The 21,819-nt window shown below is 37.4% G+C and overlaps 3 protein-coding genes across 4 annotated transcripts in view; 2 read left to right on the plus strand and 1 right to left on the minus strand.

Moving 5' to 3' along the window:
- The first annotated feature begins 1,601 nt into the window (after positions 1 to 1,601).
- Positions 1,602 to 6,800, plus strand: LOC114244635 (large ribosomal subunit protein mL62). Its single transcript, XM_028176518.2, has 5 exons — positions 1,602 to 1,874; positions 2,107 to 2,208; positions 3,342 to 3,425; positions 4,664 to 4,833; positions 5,477 to 6,800. The coding sequence occupies exons 1-5, from the start codon at positions 1,719 to 1,721 to the stop codon at positions 5,568 to 5,570; spliced, it is 606 nt and encodes a 201-aa protein (XP_028032319.2). The 5' UTR covers positions 1,602 to 1,718; the 3' UTR covers positions 5,571 to 6,800.
- A 143-nt stretch (positions 6,801 to 6,943) lies between these two features.
- Positions 6,944 to 17,472, plus strand: Cluap1 (clusterin associated protein 1). 2 transcript variants are annotated; one of them, XM_089734062.1, is made up of 12 exons: positions 6,944 to 7,439; positions 7,815 to 8,011; positions 8,766 to 8,933; positions 9,625 to 9,720; positions 10,293 to 10,510; positions 12,426 to 12,558; positions 13,709 to 13,793; positions 14,405 to 14,503; positions 15,292 to 15,408; positions 15,912 to 16,004; positions 16,860 to 16,965; positions 17,222 to 17,472. In XM_089734062.1, exons 1-11 carry the CDS (start codon positions 7,418 to 7,420, stop codon positions 16,955 to 16,957), a joined length of 1,326 nt encoding a protein of 441 aa, XP_089590188.1. In that variant the 5' UTR covers positions 6,944 to 7,417; the 3' UTR covers positions 16,958 to 16,965; positions 17,222 to 17,472. The 2 variants fall into 2 exon arrangements, with proteins under 2 accessions (XP_089590188.1, XP_028032315.2); XM_028176514.2 differs by having other exon boundaries at positions 16,860 to 17,472.
- Positions 17,473 to 17,519: 47 nt separating this feature from the next.
- Positions 17,520 to 21,819, minus strand: part of LOC114244610 (uncharacterized) — a 73,743-nt gene continuing 69,443 nt past the window's right edge. Inside the window, exon 7 of the mRNA XM_028176488.2 lies at positions 17,520 to 21,074. Coding sequence (XP_028032289.2) covers positions 20,960 to 21,074 — 115 coding nt within the window. The 3' untranslated portion in view covers positions 17,520 to 20,959. The remainder of the gene's footprint in view (positions 21,075 to 21,819) is intronic.

Below are 21,819 nucleotides of genomic sequence, written 5' to 3' on the forward strand. Positions count from 1 at the left end.
TTGGGCACAATGAATCGTTGGTAAACTAGGTTTTGTTTATTGGACCGATAACGTGCTTACGGACCACCTGGTGGTAAATAGCTACTGGAGCCCATTAGCACCACAAGATAAATGTGAATACTTCTTCTTCTTCATCGTCCCCTCACTGCTGAGGATCGTGAACACATGTGACTTTCCTCCACAGTGTTCGGTCATAGGTGGCATGAACCGCGTGGTATAGATTACCAGCGCTTTTTTAACCAGATCTTACCATCTGGCTGGTGCTCTGTCGGCGGCGCGGTTTCTTTTATACAACTCAAAATTATTAGCTTCTCTAATTCATGTAAGGGAGACGGAATGATGTGTCCGAAGAAGCTTATAACATGCTCTTGGCAGGTGGCAGAGCCTTTTTTGGATGTTTAGCTATATTAAAATGGACTCGTTAGTCTATGGTATTCGGAGTATCCTCCGCCACACCCACATTTCAAAGCCATAGATCTTTTCGCTATCGCGGCTTTTCATGCACCATGTCTGTGCTCCGTAGGGGAAAATGGTAAAGACCAGTTCCCGCAATAAGCGCACTTTGGTTTTATAGCGAATGCTAGGGTTTTCCAAATCTTCTCGATCGCACTTTTAGCCATATCGGATTTTCGCCGTATTTCTCCCGTGCAGCTACCTTCGGATTTTATTTGCGACTCCAGATATATGAAATCCGCTACTTTCTCGTAGCCGCTGAGTGCATTAGAACTTGGAAAGCGTTGCGAACTTCTGAGTGTAACCACCTTGAAATATGAGATCTAAGTATCAACCTAAGGCATTACTTATATCAACTATGGCACGAAAACACTATACGGAGGTGTACTAGTTCATATAAGTCACTGAAAAGGAGTAATCCATCAAAAGTACTTATAAAATCTACAAGTCTAGGCTTTTTTATTAGACGGGTTAACGAAGTCAGGGCCCATTCAACGGTTTCTGAAATTCACCCGGTGAACTGGAACGCATGACTACCTCGCAACAAAAATAGACAAGGTAGTGGTGTAGACTGTAGTAGGCTAACAGAACGCCTTACTACCAGCAATTATGCAATATAATTATTTTTCAAGTTTAATTTTTATTACACGATGCCTTCCTTCTTTACTGAAGTTATTGGTGAACTTGAGCTAAGTTTGTGATTCACTAGACAAGTTAATTATTGTCCGCAGGATTTGAGCACTGGCATAGTTGGCATACTGGCACAATTTGAGTTTAGCCACTTTTTGGCAGGAAGGCGAGGAGCGAATTGTTGTGTAATGTTTTACTTTGCTAATTTTTTTAAAAAGTTAAAGGTTGATTTTTGTTTGCAATAATGATAAGCTACCATTTACAATAGAATCTGCGAAAGTGTAAAAATTAGAAAAAATTAAACAATCTATCCTAACGTGTCTTCTCAAGGTCATCCAAAAAAGTTTTTGAAAGTTTCAGTAAAATTTATTCATTTTACTAAGACATTATTTCACATCATTTCATCTCATTTCACTTTTATTCAGGTTTTTGTAAAATAGAAATCGCTTTTAATACAAGTAATGAATTTGGGCTGTATGGTATTATTTTATCGCTTTTTTGTGTTAGAAAAGTTCAACTAGTGTTGCTGTCATTAGTGTCAATTCATATACAATAAGTTTGAGGTTATTCGTAAAATAAAATAATGAGTTAAATCTTTATTTTTATGCGTCATATTTGATAAATTTTCTCCCAAAATGACTTTAGCTACATTACGTTTAAATTTTATACGTGGTTTAATTAAAAATGCAACTTGTACTGCGTTATTCCAGAGGCCCCTGGGATACAAGAGTTCCATATCATTGGAAACTCTCTATCCAAATAGTTCTTTGAAGCTCACCACTCCTGCATTTGTAAGCTATTTTAAGAATACTGACATCGATAATAATTTTCTTGTATTATTGAAATATGAAATTGGATTTTTATTTTCTTTGAATATTTTGCTATTTCTACTTATCTATTGTCTATCTACTCATTTGTAAACATGTAAATGGAAACAAAAAAAATACACTGCTAAACTCCATATTTTTGACACATTTAATACAATGTTGACAAACAATTAAATCATCTTTTTTTTTTTAACAGAAACCTGATGGTAATGAAAAATTCTCAGGATTCATACCAATACAGAAACTGGATATATCATACAGTGCCAGCTCCGGGCCCGGAGGTCAGAACGTAAACAAGGTAAACAGACTATAAACAACTTTCCTTTATATTAGAAATTATTCCACAAACTAAATAAATTATTTCTCAGTAATAATTGTAGACTTTGATTTACTTTTGTCGTGGGAATATTTCTAAGTAAAGTCTCTTAAAAATAGTCATTCTTTATTTATTATTAATATAACGACCGTCTGGTGTAGTGGTAAGTGACATGGTCACTACACAAGGGGGTCGCGGGTTCGAATCCCGCCAAGGAAAGGTATTTGTATGATAAATATAAATGTGTTTTCCAGGGTTATGGATGTATATTAAATATATGTATGTGTATAATAAAAATCTTACATTTATTTCCGTTATCTGGTACCTGTAACACAAGTTCTTTACGAACTTAGCACGGGACCAGTTAACGTGGCGTGATTGTTAATAAATATTTAAAAAAAAATTAAATTTAAAATATCTATATAGTTTTATATCATTGACAAATAAATCATTAGCAGTATAGGTAGTAAAATAAGCAGTAGTAGTAGCACAATTGCATCTTGTTAACTGTATATAATAACAATGCAAAAGGTAGTCAATATACAACATGTATATATAACAATATAAGCAGTACACATAGTAGGGTATAGTTATCTTGTGCCGCACTGAATTTTCAAAGTAGCATGCTTCTCTAATCTATAATTTCTACATTACTATTAAAATGTGAAATTTCAACCTTATCAAGTTCAATTTTAGCAAGTTGTAAACATAATTAAATCTCAGTTTTTATTTTAATCTCGCATTTATTATTTCTGACTTTTGAATACTTAAAGTCTTCATGGTCACAGATATTTGAATGTCAATGACTAGTGCCTTTGTCACAATAATAAAATGTATGACATTAAAATAGTACCAGTGCTTTTAATTAAGTGACTTCTTATTATTAGACATCATTAGAAGAACTTATATCCAATTCATTCACTGATTTTGGATTTCTTAATTAAGTAAGCCAGATACTTAAAAAATTTAAATGTTTTCTTCTAATTTTTTATCTGGTGTTATGAAGTGAGTAAATTGTGTGTATTGTATTGTATTGAATTGTACTACTTACATTAATTAGATTGTAATAACTTTAAAACACATTCTTACAAATTTTGAAGTATTAATTGTTTTAGGTTCATACAAAAGTTGACTTAAGGTTTAAGTTGAGTGATGCTGATTGGATACATCCCGATATTAGACAGAGAATGCTCGAATTGGTAATTATTTGAACTCTACTAAGGTAGTAGTAGGCTTAATAAATTAAATATACAGTCAAAACCGTTTACTGCGACATCGTTTAATACAACATGCCGGTTATAATAACCTAAAACAAAGGTCCCGGCTGAATGCCATATGACCGCCTTATTAAAAATATTGCTTTCTACGACATTGGTAATAACGACATACCTCATAAAACGACCACATTTAACTAATATTTCGGAGAATTCGATCTGTTAGAACGACCGGCTAAGCTGTATTGTAAACAATTTGAATAGGTATCCACATTTGTCTTCAATAGCTATTAAAATCAGGAAAGAAAACAATAGGATTTAGTTTATTGTAGGGTCTTTTCTAATTCTTAGAAACAAAACACATGCATGCAGTAGAGTCAAAGCCCGCTTCTTCATATCTCTTCAGTTAGTTTGTACTTATCTATACACAAGACGCACCAAAACTTTGTAGAGTTATTCGTGAAACTTTCAAAATGTCGCGAAGAAAAAGAAAACAAATTAATAATGAAGAAAAATCGCGTATTATGTAAATATATTTTACCAATAATTCCCTATCGATTGTTTGTACTTGCACGATATACATTAAACATCACCGGTTGTTACGACTATCGGTTTTTACGACTGAATATGAGCAGTCCCTTCGATGTCGTTATAACAGATTTTGACTGTATTAACTTTTTTTTCTGTTTTAAATCCCGCAGGCGGGTACCAAATTTTTCTAATGAAATACGTACTCAACAAATGTTCACGATTGACTTCCACGGTGAAGGAATAACATCGTGTTATAAAAATGAAACCCGCAAAATTATAATTTGCGTAATTACTGGTGGTAGGACCTCTTGTGAGTCCGCACGGGTAGGTACCAACGCCCCGCCTATTTCTGCCGTGAAGCAGTAATGCGTTTCGGTTTGAAGGGTGGGGCAGCCGTTGTGACTATACTGAGACCTTAGAACTATATCTCAAGGTGTGTAGCGCATTTACGTTGTAGATGTCTATGGGCTCCAGTAACCACTTAACATCAGGTGGGCTGTGAGCTCGTTCACACAACTAAGCAATAAAAAAAATAAAAAAAATAACAACACAAGTCCGTGAATGATTTTCACTGTGAAAAAAATCTGACACCAATTGGGCTATCAACTTGTCATAACATTTATTGAAAATACACATATGGTAATATGATCACTTTTAATTTACAATGATATGATTATTAAATTTTTTTACAGTATGACAAAAAGCTGACAAAAGAAGGGTATTTGATCATAAAATCAGACTGCACTCGGTCTCAACAGCTGAACTTGGCTGATTGCATGCAGAAACTACGCAATATGATCCGAGATGCTGAAGTCACAAAACGTGAACCTTCACCGGAAACTCAGGAAAGGATAAGGCAGAGGTATATTGATTATCCTATTAAACTACCCCTTAGTCAACAATTTATTAAATTACTATAAACTCAATTATTGTCATTCATATCTCTTATACATAATTAAGCTATCTTACCAACTATATCAATGTTATATTGATTCACCATGTACTAATTGTATATTGGTGTAACAAAATATAATGCCACACATATTAAATTCTATCACCTTGATGGTCACTTGATGATGGTCACCTTATATGGTCATATTAATGGCCAATTTGATGACTGTGTCTAATGTGGGAGATAATTTTTCAATAATTTTTCAACCGTACACTGTTAGGACTCACTGCTCGAATTGTGTTAAATTTTTAATTGAGGTGATAGACATCACAATGTGAGTTCAAAGACTCAATTGTTGTATAAATGACTTTACTATTATTCAATTTGGAACTTATAAATGTATCAGTAGAAGTATATGAGGTATAGTACCAATCGGTGCTGGCTTACAATTCCCAACCATATAAGTATAGTAATTAGAATATATTGTATTCCTGTACTGGATATTGCAATCATATTATTTTCTTTTGAGGTATAAATAGAGATTAGGTATAAAAAACTGAAATATGTGGCTTGACAACACACATTATTTAAAACTATTTAATAACATTTTCAGGCAGTTAAAAGCAGCGAGACTACGCGTGGCCATCAAACGCGAAGATTCATTGAAGCGTTCCTTGAAACAACCTCCTACTGTTGTTGATTTATGATTTTTCTACTAATTGGGCATACGTGAACGCTGGCCACACAGTCCTGTGTTAGAGCGAGATAGGAAATAGTGTTGTTTTGTGATTTTGTCACTTTAGAATTTGAAGTAAACTGTCGTATTATTATTATTAAAAGTTTTAAAATTATAAGCTGTACCATTTTTGTTGAGTATCGCAATTTTACATCTAGAAATGGATATTTTCTGGTACCCTTTTCCAAATATAGAACTGTAACGAAAAAATCATTGGATGTTGTTGCATAAAGCTTCGTTTTTGTTCAGAAAACTGTTAGAATAGGGACAAAACTTATAATTAGAAATCATGCCTAAATTTATTGCAAAAATGATTTAACACGTAAAATTTAATGCTTTTTCTATTTCTCCCAAAGTGAGTATCACTAAGCATTCCGTGTAGCGCTCGCGAGCTTTAAGGAAAAAAATCCTTATCAACTTTTTTAAAATCATGAAAAGATGAGAGAGGTTAGTACTTTAAAGGAAAATAAATTACTAGAATTAAAAACAGTAGCGTCTGAAGAGCGTCTAATTCATATATTAAGTGTATACCTAATCTATGATTAATTAGATTATGAATAATTTTAAATATTGCCTATACTGTACATTAAATTTAACATTTAAACATTAAATTTAAAACAATGATATTATTGAAATGTTGAAGGAAACATTTACGCTCCACACCATTTTTAAATGAAATAATTAAGCGCCTGTCAGCACCAACTTAGCAAATGACCACCAAAATGATTAATCATTACAATATTGCTGGAGTTTGTAAATTTAAACTGATCTCAATAAGAATGGAGTGAAAAATGATAATCTTTGTATATTTTTATTATTCAGAAAAGATCAAATAATAGCTTTGCAGTATACACATTGCATTAATTTTGCACAATAATTAATATTAATTATGCATTTAAGGGGCGTCTGAATAAGAGCTTTTATTATTAGTTGAGTGAGTGTTAGCATTGTTGTATTCTTATGAAAGCTACATTTTCCTGTAGTCGAGGGAGCACACGAGCTAATAGTCAGCCACAGCTCTTTTAACTATATGTGTAACTTGTATATCTTTTGTAGGAAAACTAAAGAAATAAAATTATTAAATTAGTAGTTCTCATAAAACAACACTATTTGTATGCCCAATTAGTATAAAACTGAGATAAATAATTCATGTTTTGTAGCAATTTATATAGGTACTATAAAAATAAAAATTGTTCGAAAATTTTTATATTTATTTTTCACAAGTTTTATTTTGTGTGTACTTAGTGCGAGTTTTTTAACGTTCTCTATAGCGAAAGTTACTCAAACAGCGCCCCTAGCGGCAAACGTACGCTAACGTTCCAACTGCATACAAATTTGAGTTAACTTTTACGCTATCGAGAAAGTTAAAATAACCGCACTAAGCACACAGACGTCATTCGGCGACTTTAAATCGAAACTAATTAAATAATCGATTATGATTCTTCAACATGTGAATACTTACTTAATAGATTTATGGTTAGTATTCATAAAATTAGTGTTACCACCAGCATTGATTCATAAACAAATGTATGTGCCTAAATTTTTTTGTGTTACTTTTTTTGCGATATTATTATTACTAAGTAGCTGGCTAATATGATTATGAAACTACTCTGCACTACTAAAAAAAGAGAATATTTTGCAAGGTAAGAGCCACTGAAGTATAAAGGTCTATGGTAAGAACAGGTAATGTAACAGGTTATGTTATCAATGAGAAAGACGTTGTCATAGTAACGGCTTTTCACAACAAGTCTATCCTTAAGTGATAGAACAGTGCTATTTTGTAAACACGGTAAAAACTGCTATTCCAGTGAGAACGACATGTCTTACCGTGATCTTAGAAGTGAGTTTTACAATTAGAAGAAAGTTTTTTGATTCTAATAAGATTAGGCTTGTTTGTACGTCCTTTTATCCATTAAAAGTAGAAGAAATTTTATCGTGAAAATGAATGTAGAATTGGGATCGTGGCGCATAAAATAAACTATCCACTGTTGCACTAATCATAGATTAGGTATACACTTAATATATTGCACTAATAATGAAAAATCAACTGACACCTTACGCCTTGCTCATTCAATTGTCTTCGTCGTCTTACTTTTCGCTGTCATTCTGTCTCTCATTCTCTTTCCCTTCCTTACCGTTTCCTTTCTCTCACATCTTAACGCTCCGTTCCATACTCTTCACTTCTTAACGATCCTTCATAAATGTAACATTAAAGATTTCAGCGAAGCCATGCGCGTGTTAGGCTTCCCGAAGCCAATATCCTTGGAGAGCTTCAGGATCCCGAACTGGGAACTGGTGGAGGAGTGTCTCCGCTGGCTGACGGCGAGGGTCGACCCCGACGCCGTCCTGGCCGGCGGCCGGGGCAGCGTGGAGCAGCGCGTGTCCATAGTGACGCACGCGGTGTCTCTGTTTGTAAGTTCAGTGTGCCTCATTATTTTGCATTGGAATGCTTATACATTGCACAGACAGGAGAACGAATATAACCGATCAGTTATACCTAGGTACATCACCTTGAGACATGATGTTCAAGCTACAATTGTATAATATAACAGCTGTCCCACCTTTTTATTTTCCTTTACTTATTCGCTGGTAGCTTAAGAGACTATTCGAGCTACGCCCGTACGGGTAAGAGAGCTCACGGGCTCAACCTGAGATAATTTGCTAACACTAGCTCTAGCAAAAGCAGCGCTTCGCAGAATCTACCACCGGATCGGACCCTTCGAACCGGATGGCATCACTGCTTTTTGGCAGAAAAAGACAAGTTAGGCTTACAAGAGGCACCGCCATCAGTGTAACTACGCAAAAAAAGAAAAAACGTTATTATTCTTGTTATGACCTTCATTGTGCAAGTTATTCACGAACATGACTAAAGTACTCATTTCATTAATGTCTACAAGTGTTACTGTGAATATTCTTAATTTGCGTCTGGCCCACATCATGGAAAAAGTTCAATCGTTCGTAGCTACGGATAATAATATTGCCAGGGGCAACTAGACACTCGCCTGCTATACCATGATGTGGAGTTTCTTAGCGTTTACCTACATTAAATATTTAATTATCTTATGACAAGACGAACAACAATATTCACCTAATAATAATATTAAAAAAGATGCAATTTGATTCTCGAAGTTTAAAAAATATAGTTGAAAACTTATGCAATTGACAGCACTCCCGAGCGAATCTTAAACTAAACGGCAAGAAGTTGTACGGTGCTGATGGCTGGGCCGTGCGTGAGCTGCTGAAGGTGGCGACCTTGCTGAGAGCAGCCTTGGAGTCACCGGGCTCTGAAGACCAGTCCGATTCAACTCCGCTGTCTTATGACATCAGTAATAGGGTCAGTAGTAAGATCCCGCGTGTTACGAGAATTCTGTAGTTTTTTTTACTTTTTGTCTTTTTGTACATTTTTTTATTGGTTGTACGTAAGATTTTGCGAACCGGCTCGATAAAATCCCCATCCCTAATGCTACCAAATAGTTCTTTTACAAGGAACACGGGAACGGTTAGCGATTCAGAGATGGTACTAAAATTTTTATTATCAATAAAAAAATAATATTTACTTGTACCTTTTTATTTATTTATTTTTTATTGCTTAGATGGGTGGACGAGCTCACAGCCCACCTGGTGTTAAGTGGTTACTGGAGCCCATGAACATCTACAACGTTAATGCGCCACCCACCTTGAGATATAAGTTCTAAGGACTCAGTATAGTTACAACGGCTACCCCACCCTTCGAACCGAAACGCATTACTGCTTCACGGCGGAAATAGACAGGGTGGTGGTAGGTACCTACCCGTGCGGACTCCCAAGAGGTCCTACCACCAGTAAACCTATCTACCTATCGTTATCGTCAACGTTTATCTTAAAATGTGAAGTCTTCGTCTTTGCACTAAGCACTTGGTCGACTGGATGCTGTGCGTCTTCCGAGGTTCGATGAAAGCAAAGCAACGTGAGAGATACAACCAATCATATATAAATACAGTTTATTTTATTGTCGTGATCGAAAAAAAACGCATTCTTCATTCCAGTTGGGGGAAATAAAACAAGCTCGTGCTTTAGCTACGGAAATTACCGCTCAAGGCGCTTTCCTATACGACTTACTGACTAAGGAACCTGAGAATAAGGTACATTTTTCATTCTGCTTATGGAAATTAAGTGACTCAAATTTAGACTCCTTGACTCTAATCAAAAGCAAATCGTGACCTACTTCAGCAAATTCAGCACAATAGTTCAGATTAGTCTTTGCAAAGATTTTGATGCACGAATATAAGCTTCATCCCGTTTTCGTGTACACATTCTAAGGCACAATGTATTGTTCCAAATCTTCGGATACAAATTTTTAGCCTAAATGGACAGACGAACTCCGGGCCTTAAGTTAAGCGGCGTCTCAGTTTTAGTTTCTTTTTTTTTTGTTGCCCTTGTAGGCAGACGAGCGCACGGCCCACCTGATGGCGAGTGGTTACCGTCGCGCATGGACTTCAGCAATGCAAGCCAAGCCGTTGCCTACCGAAAGTTGCTTTAAAATATCAATTTATTCTGTCTTCCTAATCGGAAAGCATGTTTATTTCGTTGGTAGAAGAATGGTATTGACTAGTACCATTTTTCTGATACTCAGCAATACCAGTATCCGTCCTCTTCTGATAAGAGAGGTATTGCGAATGTTACTGATGTGTACAAGACTTCTCTCCCACAACAGGAGTCCCGAGAGCAGGCCCTGTCCCGTCCTTTAGACATGTCGGCCATGGAGTCGTGTCTCCGGCGCGCCCTAGACACGGTGGCGTCCCGGGTGAGCTCTGCCCGGGAGCAGTGCGGCGGCGTGGCGGCCAGCGAAGCCGCCCTGGACGCCAAGCTGGAGAGGCGCCGCGCGGAGCTGCAGCGAGCCGAGAAAAGACTACACACAGTGCAGAAGATCAAGTCAGTTCAATTTAATGCTGAAGTTTCCCACTTCGATAAAGCGGCACGACACGAGAACCCTCTCATCGTGGCCGCCGGTAACTACATTCCCGATCCTGCGGACAGAATGGAAAGCAGTCGACGTCGTCCCAAACACGTCATTTCGGATCCTCCCGATCCACTAACGGTTCTTTTGGGTACCTCAAGCACCGGTCACCGCTCTCATCGAACCCGTCGCTGGCGACGAAGGGCTCCACGAGTAAATTAACCCTCAGACACAGCCCACTGAGTTTCTCGCCGGATCTTCTCAGTGGGTCACGTTTCCGATCCGGTGGTAGATTCTGCGAAGCACGGCTCTTGCTAGGGTTCGTGTTAGCAACGTCATCAGGTTTGAGCGCTGTGAGCTCACCTACTAGTTAAGGCGTCGCTGATATAGCCTCTCAAGGCTATCTATCAGCTTAGGTAGGAAAAAAAAAGCAGAAGATCCGGCTCACGTGACCATTCCTTTACGGTTGAAGCAGTCCCTTTATGGAATGCACTACCCTTAAGCATCAAAGAATCGTCCTCGCCGGAAATCTTCAAGTTCAGATTAAAATCGCACTACCTTGCACAATAATATGGCTCCTACGATATAGCTGTACAAGTTGCTACTTATTTTGTATTGAATTGCATATTTTTAGTATTTATTTGTATTTAATCGTATGTAAGTCTATCTTCTTATATTGTATTTATTTTTCACATGTGTATATAAATATATATTTTCATGTAAGTTTATTAAGATATAGCACCGTCCAGTTCGCTTATTCCTCTCCCTGCAAGGTTGCCTGGAAGAGATCGCTTTCAGCGATAAGGCCGCCCATTTATGTCACCGTCTAATAATTGTTTTATACGCTTACTCTGTGCATGTGGTGTTAAATAAAGAGTTTTATTATTATGTCTTATTGGACTAAAAATCAGGCGCATTATATTGGAACGTCTACCGCTCCGCGCGCATCAATCACACTGAGTACACTCAGTGAGTGATGTTTCTATAAATATACAGATTATTTCAATTGCTTTTATCAATTAAGTTTACGACTCTTCGGTCCGAAGTGAATCGTCAGATATAGGCAAGCCGTCCCCGATTGACTTGTTATAGCGGGTTTCGCCACTTAGGGCCTAAAAAATGAAAGACTCCGTTATGGAGATCCGATGATAGTCACGTGCACTGATTCAGAGTTGGGAGTCCACCACTCAGGTCAGAGGATAGGAGGAGACTGGACGTTCGCGGGGAGGACGGAACAAGGGGGCTCAGGAATACTGATCGTGCAGCTTGGTTAGCGCTGTCAGCCAAATAGCCTTCATAGTAAGGTTATTACAGACTGATCGGTAGAGTGGACTAAAGTATATGTATATTTTTATTGCTTGGATGGGCGGACGAGCTCACAGCCCACCTGGTGTTAAGTGGTTACTGGAGCCCATAGACATCTACAACGTAAATGCGTCACCCACCTTGAGATATAAATTCTAAGGCTCAAGTATAGTTACAACGGCTGCCCCACCCTTCGAATCAAAACGCATTACTGCTTCACGGCAGAAATAAGCAGGGTGGCGGTACCCACCCGTGCGGACTGCTCCTACCACCAGTAATAACGCAAATTATAATTTTGCGGGTTTGTTTTAATATATATTGTTATATAATATACTAGCGACCCGCCCACGCTTCGCTTCGGAAACATTAAAACACACATGAAACCAAAAAATAAAAAAAAAATAAAAAAAAGTAGCCTATGTTCATCAGGGACAATGTCGGCTTCTAATGGAAAAAGAATTTTTCAAATCGGTCCAGTAGTTTCGGAGCCTATTCGAAACAAACAAACAAACAAATCTTTCCTCTTTATAATTATATAATATATAGTAATATATAGTTATAATAAATAGCATCAATGTTTCGCAGACCGGCGTACCAGGGCGAGCTTTCAGCGCTGGAAACCGAACTAGGGCAGCTCTGGGACGATTACGTCTTGAAGTACCGATGCGTTGAAGCTTTGAAGCATCAACTGAGCTTACTTGAGAGCGCTCAGGCTGAGGTATTCTAATCTAAATTATAATAGACTGGAGGCACGCTCCGTGAGCACTCGTGAACATTATATGCAAAGTTCCGTGACTTAAGTTCTCTCAGTTCAGAGGACTTCAAATCTTAAATCAATCTTATCTCGGTGTAGACAGCAGTGTGCTTAGTGAGAGTTTTTAAACGCTCTCGACAGCGTAAAAGTTAACTCAAATTCTTACGCAGTTGGAACAGCGCCCCTAGCGACAAACGAAGGCAAACGTTCCAACTTTTACGCAATCGAGAACGTAAAAAAGCTAGCACTGAGCTCACAGGAGTCTTATTTTGGTATATACTCGTATGCGCACGAGGCCGGCTGTTCTGAGCTCCGGAATTGAATACAGGGCCCTGACATTGCAATACTTTAAGATAAATATTTTATTGTATGGCAACTAGCGACATCTTGTAGCGGATGCCCCTAAACTTATATGTTGTTACAGTTAAGGCAATCAATTTTTATGTAACTAACACAGAAAATTAAAAAAAAAATTATAATCATACAAGTATTTATTTGTTATAGAAAAATTAATGAAATTTTATTAATTTGTGGGGTCTGAAAATTTACAAAATCCTTCATTAAAAAAAAAGGTACTACTGTCCTATACAGGAGTAATGAGAAACTAATCGAAGCGAAGCCATCTAGTTGTCGACGCCCGTAACCATTTTAGTTGAGTGCTTGAGTTCATTTGTTTTATTGTTTAGATGGGTAGACGAGCTCACAGCCCACCTGGTAAGTGGTTATTGGAGCCCATAGATATCTACAACGTAAATGCGCCACCCACTTTGAGATATAAGTTCTTAGGTCCCAGTATAGTTACAACGGCTGCCCCGCCCTTCAAACCGAAGCGCATTATTGCTTGTAATAATGCTTATGTGGAAGGAAAGGGGCCTAGAGGGCGTAGTCCCATGCGCTGGTCCCATCAGATTAAGACAATTTGGACTTCAGCATCAATGTCGCTATCCACTGGGCGGAGGATAGGAAGGAATGGAGGGAACATAGTCTTTACAAAAGTGCTCCGTAAAGGTCACCCTTAGCACTGAGGAATACCTCGCACGGAGGAGGGATAACTAATTTATGTGTATTATCTGAATACTCCGCGCCCGCCTCGTCCTGACCCTGTGCTATGCAGGCGGCTGAAGAGCAGCAGACCGCCATCATGCAACTCATCCACAAATACGAGGCAGAAGACGTCCTAGGGAAGATCAGCGGATCCGGTGAGCGGAATTATTATTAAAATTCCTTCAGCAACAGGCTACAGCTGGTTACAGAGTGGTTTTCATATTAAATTGAACAAGGACAGCCAGCGGGACTCACACGCGGCAAATCAACAAACGAATGATGAAGATTAAGAGTATTAAGCGGTAGGCAGAGGGTTGGTTCTGCCCCTGGCATTGCTGAAGTCCATGGGCAAAGGTAACCACTCACGATCAGGTGGGCCGTACGCTCGTCTATCTTATAGGGCAATAAAAAAAATATGTGCAAGCCATAAAAAGTATAGCCAAATTCGAATTAAAAAGAATACAGCGATGATTTTCCCATTATTTTTTATTAAATCTACAACAGATTTTGTTCTAACCTAAAAACAGTGATTTTGTTGATGTCCTATTAATTTAATTTGCTTACCTGATGATGTGACTGAGGAACATTGGTTAGCGCGCCAATGGCTGAACGTTTACCCGAATTTGTTAGACGGCGTAAAATATTAATAACGGACCGTGTATACCTACGTCTTGTAAGTCGCTCAAAATATGGCTTAGAATTGTGTCCACGTGATGAATTCCAATGTTTTTTATATGTTTTTTAAAAATAAATGTGTATTATCTAGACGAGATGGAGTCGAGTGACGAGTCGCAGGATGCGGAGGAAGCGAAGCCGCCGCGCCCCGCCACCCGACCTAAGACCAGACTCAGGATCAAAACTGCAGGTGACGTACTCATAGATGTAGACACACACATGTTCGATTCAAATGTTTTCGTGTAAAGAATCTGTTAAATTATCTATTCTATATATCTATATATATATAAAAATGAATTGCTATTCGTTAGTCTCGGTAAAACACGAGAACGGCTGAACCGATTTGGCTAATTTTGGTCTTGAATTATTATATAGAATATTATATAGAATGTTTAAAAGGTAGATAAATATGAAAATGCTCGAAATAACAATTTTGTTTTTCCTTTGTTGTGTCCCCCGTCGGACGGATTCCTTTTGTTTGTTTTAAGTTTATTATAAACAAAAGTTTAGGTTTTTTATTTATCGATTGAGGTAATACGAAGTCTACCGGGTCAGCTATATGAAATATAAAATTATTCCACTCTCGGTGCTTTTAGGCCCCTCAAGCACTGGTCACCGTCCTCGTCGAACTCGTCGATTATGACGAAGAGTTCGACGAGCGAACTAGCCCATAGACACAGCCCACTGAGTTTCACGCCGGATCTTCTCGGAAAATCATTAAATCGAATATAGGATCCGGTAGTATTATTTAAAGTACTGAGCAAAATTTAATGTTATGAACTTGACATCGCATCACTCGGTGCAAATAGAAGCGATGCCTCTAGCGTTTTTAGTGCGAGTTTTTAACGTTCTCGATAGCGTAAAAGTTAACTCAAATGTGTATGGAGTTGGTACAGCGCCCCTACCGGCTAACAAACTTTTACGCTATCGAGAACGTTAAATTACTCGCATTAAGCATACGCACGAACTGGCCCGTAGGTCGCGAGCGGGGGGGCGAGGCGCGGGGAGGCGCGGCGCGGGACTGGGACCACATCCGCGACGAGGTCGAGGGAGACTCGCAGTCCGACTCCGACTTATCGGATCGGGAGATCTACGGTCAGCTGAGTACACTATTATCAGAACACCAAGTTTTTTATTGCTAAGATGGGTGGACGAACTCACAGTCCACCTGGTGTTAACCAACCTTGAGACATAAGTTCTAAGGTCTCAGTATAGTTACAACGGCTGCCCCACCCTTCAAACCGAAACGCATTACTGCTTCACGACAGAAATAGGCAAGGCGGTTGTACCTACCCATACGCACTCACAAGAGGTCCTACCACCAGCAAAGTCTTAATATTATAATCATGTTGTTTTTTGTTACAAATTTTCAAAATATTTGATTATTTTATGACTATCGATAGAGACTGCAAACCTATCAGTCACTGATACCCACATGAATCACTTTAACAAAGTATTGTGTATTTGTCCGAGCCCAAAGCTAGCGTAGACCAGACCATATTCCTAGGACAGAGAATGTGATCTCTGAAGTGTTCAATTGCCTGGACGCGTGCGAGCAAGTGGGCTATATGACACAGTAAGTGCTTTGTTCGGAACAGACCCCCAAGCCCGGTGGTCCCGAGCGCGGACCCGCCCCACCACTCGGACCCTGGCCGCCGCTGACGACGAAGACTTCGCCGATCTAGCGCAAGGTATCGTTTCCCTTTAACCTTTTTTTTATTGCTTAGATGGGTGGACGAGCTCACAGTCCACCCGGTGGCATTACTGCTTCACGGCAGAAATAGGCAGGTTGGTGGTACCTACCCGCGCGGACTCACAAGTCCAGTTACAACCAGTAATTACGCAAATTATAATTATGCGGGTTTGATTTTTATTACACGATGTTATTCCTTCACCGTGGAGGTCAATCGTGAACATTCGTTGAGTACCTACGTATTTCATCAGAAAAATTGGTACCCGCCTGCGGGATTCGAACACCGGTGCATCGCTACATACGAATGCACCGGACGTCTTATCCTTTAGGCTACGACGATTTCAACCTACGTGGTTAAGTTCACTATGAACATTATTATTTAACGGGTTTTTACCAGATTTTTAGTAGTGCGACACTAGCCCTGTTCACAAATCTTGGCGGTGCAGAAACACCGGGAACTCATTAAGACTAAAAAACCTATTAGAGACAAGTTAAGTGATAAAGAATAATTTGTATCTTTTTAATTGCCTTGTGTATGATCTAGAATAGAGTTATATTACCGGAGTGACAGTTTTCACTTCGTTTTCAACAGTCTTTTATTTTCCTATCTATTTGCTGGTAGCCTAGTTAGTTAACTCAAATTTGTATGGAGTTGGAATAGCGTCCCTAAGTTTGCCGCTAGGGGCGCTGAAGCTGAAAGTCGCATATGTATTGCACTGCATCTGTTCCTACACATCACCCCTGCCCTGAGTGCTAGGGAGCGTCTGCCCGGGTGGTGGGGTTTGCCCCGAGGCCCGTTCCGTGCCACCATAAGGGGGTACGACGACCCTTCTTCTTCTCTTCTCTGTTCCAGGAGGAGAACGTGATGATGGAGACTCTCTGGGCAGTTCGTCGGAGAGCGAGCTACGGCTGACGAGTGCCGCCCCCGCGCTCAGCGACAACGAATTTTAGTCTTATAGGTTACTAGCTGGTATTTTGTATTATGAAAAGTTTATAAGTGTATGTGTGACCCACAGTGTGATCCTAAGAAGAAGACGCTGTACCAGAATTCAAGTATTCTTTTTAGGTTTTCGTGCTTTTACACCTAACACGTGCTTGTGAAATATTTCTTAAAACTATGTTTAATGTTAAATAATGAATAAAAAGATTTGTCCACAAGATATATCAATTTGCGTATTTCCTTGTGATTAATGTGTAACGCGTTCCGGTTTCTAGGAAGGGACAGACGTAGTTCTGATCAAATTTGAAGCTTGAGGCTTATTTCTCAAGGTGAGTGGCGGCATTAACGTTGAGATACCTATGGGCTCAGGTAACCGCTTGACTCCAGCTAGACCGTGAGTATGTCGGCCAATCTGCAGCAGAAGATATTTCTCACCTTGGATACATAGCCGTGCTATTCTGATGACATTATTATTGTCCAAGGATAACACCATCTGTGCAGACTAAGGAATATGTAATAGATATATTATTATAAAAATGTATCGTGAATTTGTAATGAACTAAAAATACTTAATTTTACACAGAAAAGTTTTTATTAAAATACATTTTTACAAAATACATTTTATCTCATTTGAATAAATAACTACCTTATAATAATAATTATTATATGATTGATATAATTCTACACGATGATGTGTTAAAAGAACTCTAGTTCTAGTTTGAATAAAACAGTAGGTACGGGAATTAATTAGACATTCCGTGTCTTATGCTCACCAGATTCATGTGCTATATATTGTGTTACCTACTCCCTAAATACTTAAATTCGATAAACGATTATCTCTAAGCAATAAGACATACAATGTATCTATTGGTTTTGACAAAAAAACTTATTTAAATACGTTTATTATTTGAATTCACGTATAATTTTTGTTTTTATTAGAAGCTATACCTCCTAAACTAGAATTTTGACAATGTGAAATAATGAATGAAATTATGGATGTGTGTTAGATATATGTATATGGTCAATGTACAATGAAAAAGCAGTGAAAATGTACAATGACAATAACAATAACTTTATGTAACCGACCCGCTAAGGATCATATTCAGTAATAATAATAAATGAATGATGTGAACAAAAATATATTTTAATCAGATTAGCAAAAATAAACAACAAACTATATGTATAAGCGTTAATTAAATTTCTCAAAATAATACATTCATTTATTAAAAATCTGACCATATAATTATGAAATTTAGTGACAATAATCAAATTTATATAAAAGTCCCGTAATGAAAAAGTTTGCATGTACAAATTTTATAATTTCATAAAATAAATGTGTGGTAAAAGTAAAAAATAGAAAATCTTTATGTATTGCAATAAAACGGAATTAGCGATGAATAAATGATGCACATACATAATTAATGGTTCTTATTTTACTGTAAAATAAATAAATTACAATACATTGACAAACGGCTGTCTGGTCTAGTGGTAAGTGACATGGTCACTACACAAGGGGGTCGCGGGTTCGAATCCCGCCAAGGGAAGATATTTGTATGATAAATATAAAAAAAATGTCTTTTCCAGGGTTATGGATGTATATTAAATATATGTACGTGTATAATAAAAATCTTACATTTATTTCCGTTATCTGGTACCTGTAACACAAGTTCTTTACGAACTTAGCACGGGACCAGTTAATGTGGCGTGATCGTTAGTAAATATTTATTTATTTATTTTATGTGAGTAAAGAATTTGCTAAATCTGCGGATTCGATTGAATGATAAATGAAAAAATGTCATAGTCTAAAGTACCAATAAATACCTATAGCCTAGAATATTATACAAAAACTTTAACAACTATACTAATGAACAGAATCTTACATAATTAGAATTATTCCTCAAAATACAAAATATGATAACTGTTTATATAAATTTTAGATAAAATTTAGATCCAATTAAGTTAAATTATAAGATAAATGGAATAAGAATTACAGACTAAATTAACAAATAATAACAACTAAAAATAGAATTGAATTGAGCAAAAAATTTGAACATATATTTACAAGCAGATTCTTCATATAATTTGGCACCAGTTAGGTACATAGGACTATACAAGGTGTCTTGTGTACAATACGTAATAAGTAATCTAATCTATATTAAAATAGTTAAGGTAAGTATAGGTGGATATAGAGTTATGTATAAACCTCAAAAAAAAAATTGCTTAAATGGATGGAGCTCATGGATCACTTGATGTTAATCGGCTACCACAACCCATTGACTTCAGCAATCTAAATGTAGGTAGCAGCCCACTTTGAGATATGATTTCTAAGTTTTATTTTGGCTTCAAGCCGAAACGCATTACTGCTTAACGGCAGAAATAGGCAAGATGATGGTACCTACCCATGCGGACTTACAAAAGTCGCTAGCACCAGTATGCAGTATACGTCCTAGTTGTTCTAGGTGGGTACACGGACTGACGATCCAACTGGTGAGTGACGTCATCTTGAGACATGATGTCAGAATCACAAGTGTCGTTCCCAAAAGCGTGCAAGGCTGTCATATCACTTACACCAGAACTAGTCTGCTTCGCAGTAGCAAAAGAGGGGATATTGGTGACCTACCTATGTAGTAACAACTGGAAAGAATCTAGAACTAAGTGTAAAATCTTAAAAATAGCAAGTAGTTCATATAACACAGATATTTGACGAATTTTTTTTTTGCTTGTCTATAAATTTTATTGTTAGTCGTTTTATTATGAAAATATTAAACACTAAAAAAGTTAATAATAGAATATTACGTTGAAAAGACCGAGAACATTTGAATCTTTTTGCGAAAATAATATTATTTTCTAAGAGTGTTTATAACTCGGTTGAATATACGTACCTAAAAGTGGAAAATTCACCTTGAAAACATAGAAACAGTATAATATTTTCGTAAAATAACTAAAAATTTTAGTACATATTACTATTATGAAGATACATTACGTGCGTTAGTCACGATGAGTATTTCAAGGCCCCGCTTATTACCTATTCTACTTATTAATTAAGTCTTTCTTTAAGAATATTAAACACTAACCTTAGTTGAGTGAGTCTATAACATTATATTTTCATGTATAATAAAAAAAATAACAATCCTACTTTACATGTAATTATGATTATTTTAATAAGTAAAATGAAAGATATTTTTTTTATAATCCAGTATGATTATGTGTTGTATTAATTTATTTCATGTAATACGTCTTTTTCAACTTTTATTTTGTTAAAAAATAGTTCGACACATCGCCGGCTCAGGAAGTTATTTGAGCGATATTGTTTTGTGATTTAATTTTTATGTTTTTATTTACAAATAAATCCATTCCGAAGCTTGGCACGAGCGACATCGTTAAACAAGTTGTTAAAAAGATAATTAATATAGCGCTTAACGACGATTCAGTGCTGATAATTAAATTACTGTACATTTAAGGAATACATTCGTATAAAATGTATATTTTTATTTATAGTAGCACCATTTGAACAAAAGTAAAGTTAGCTATACTTAGAGCAGGCTACGATTCCCTCAATTATATTGGTACAAGTAGGTAGGGCACTGCCTTTAACAAACATCCTAGATTTTTTTTTATAGTTTAAGATAAACTGTCACCGATCAATGACATTTCCCTTATTATGTTTGTAAGTACACGAAGTGTTTTAAAATAAAAAGGGATACATAATAGAATTGCGAGAAATGGTAGAGGCTCGGAAGGTGTGTCTTTAAAAGTATATACAGAACACATATTGTTGCTGTTGTTGAACAATGCTATAGATTTTAACAAGTTAATTTCTGTTTTTATAATGCATTAAGCACTCGCGCGGGCGCGGAAGCACTCACTGATGTTAAGTTATAAAAGTTACAAGTGTTTAACTATTACATGAATGTTTATAGTTAGGTATTACGTGTAATAATAAAATAATCAAACCAACGTTAGGTACACTTTGTAATGTGTTTGAAGTTAAAATATTTGATGGGTACGTGTACTCAATTCTCTTGGGCGTTGCTAGAGCTGCTGGTGTGGGATGTGGCCAGGGAGTCGTGCTGTTCTGCCGCGTGTCTACTCTCGTCGCAAACCGCTATGAACTGCTCAGCGTATGCCCTGGAAATTAGAAACAGTGTGCTTTAACATGTTTAATTGGTGGCAGGTCGCGTTTATACCTACCGTCTTTGATTAGCGGGACCGTTTGCCTATTGCTAACCTTTTTATTTATTGCCTCAATGGGTGGACGATCTCACGGCCCACCTAGTGTTAAGTAGTTACCGGAGTTTTTTATTTTTTATTTTTATTAGATGGTTGGACGAACTCACAGCCCACCTGATGTTACTGAAGACCATAGACATCTACAAACGTAAATGTACCACCCACCTTGAGATATAAGTTGTATGGTCTCAAGTATAGTTTCAAAGGCTACCTCACCCTTCAAACCGAAACGGATTACTGCTTCACGACAGAAATAAGTGGGGTGGTGGTACCTACTCGTGCGGACTCACAAGAGGTCCTACCACCAGTAAAAAGTTCATAGACATCTACAACGTAAATGCCGCCACCACCTTGAGATATGAGTTGTAAGGTCTCACAGTGTTAACGGTACATCGGCTGCCGAAACGCATTACTGCTTCACGGTAGAAATAAGCAGGACGGTTGTACCTACCCGTGTTGACTCACAAGACGTTCTACCACCTGTAAAACCTATAGTATAATATATATACCTATAATACCTATACCTATAATAACCCATAGCCATTATTTTCTATATCGTGAATCAAGCTGCATGGCGGTAGGACATCCAAGTCGCTGCTAAGGATCCTCCGCAATCCTAGCTTGAATAAGGACATGTCATAGC

The sequence above is a fragment of the Bombyx mandarina genome, chromosome 17 (genome assembly GCF_030267445.1).
Source record: "Bombyx mandarina strain Sakado chromosome 17, ASM3026744v2".
Classification (NCBI taxonomy): domain Eukaryota; kingdom Metazoa; phylum Arthropoda; class Insecta; order Lepidoptera; family Bombycidae; genus Bombyx; species Bombyx mandarina.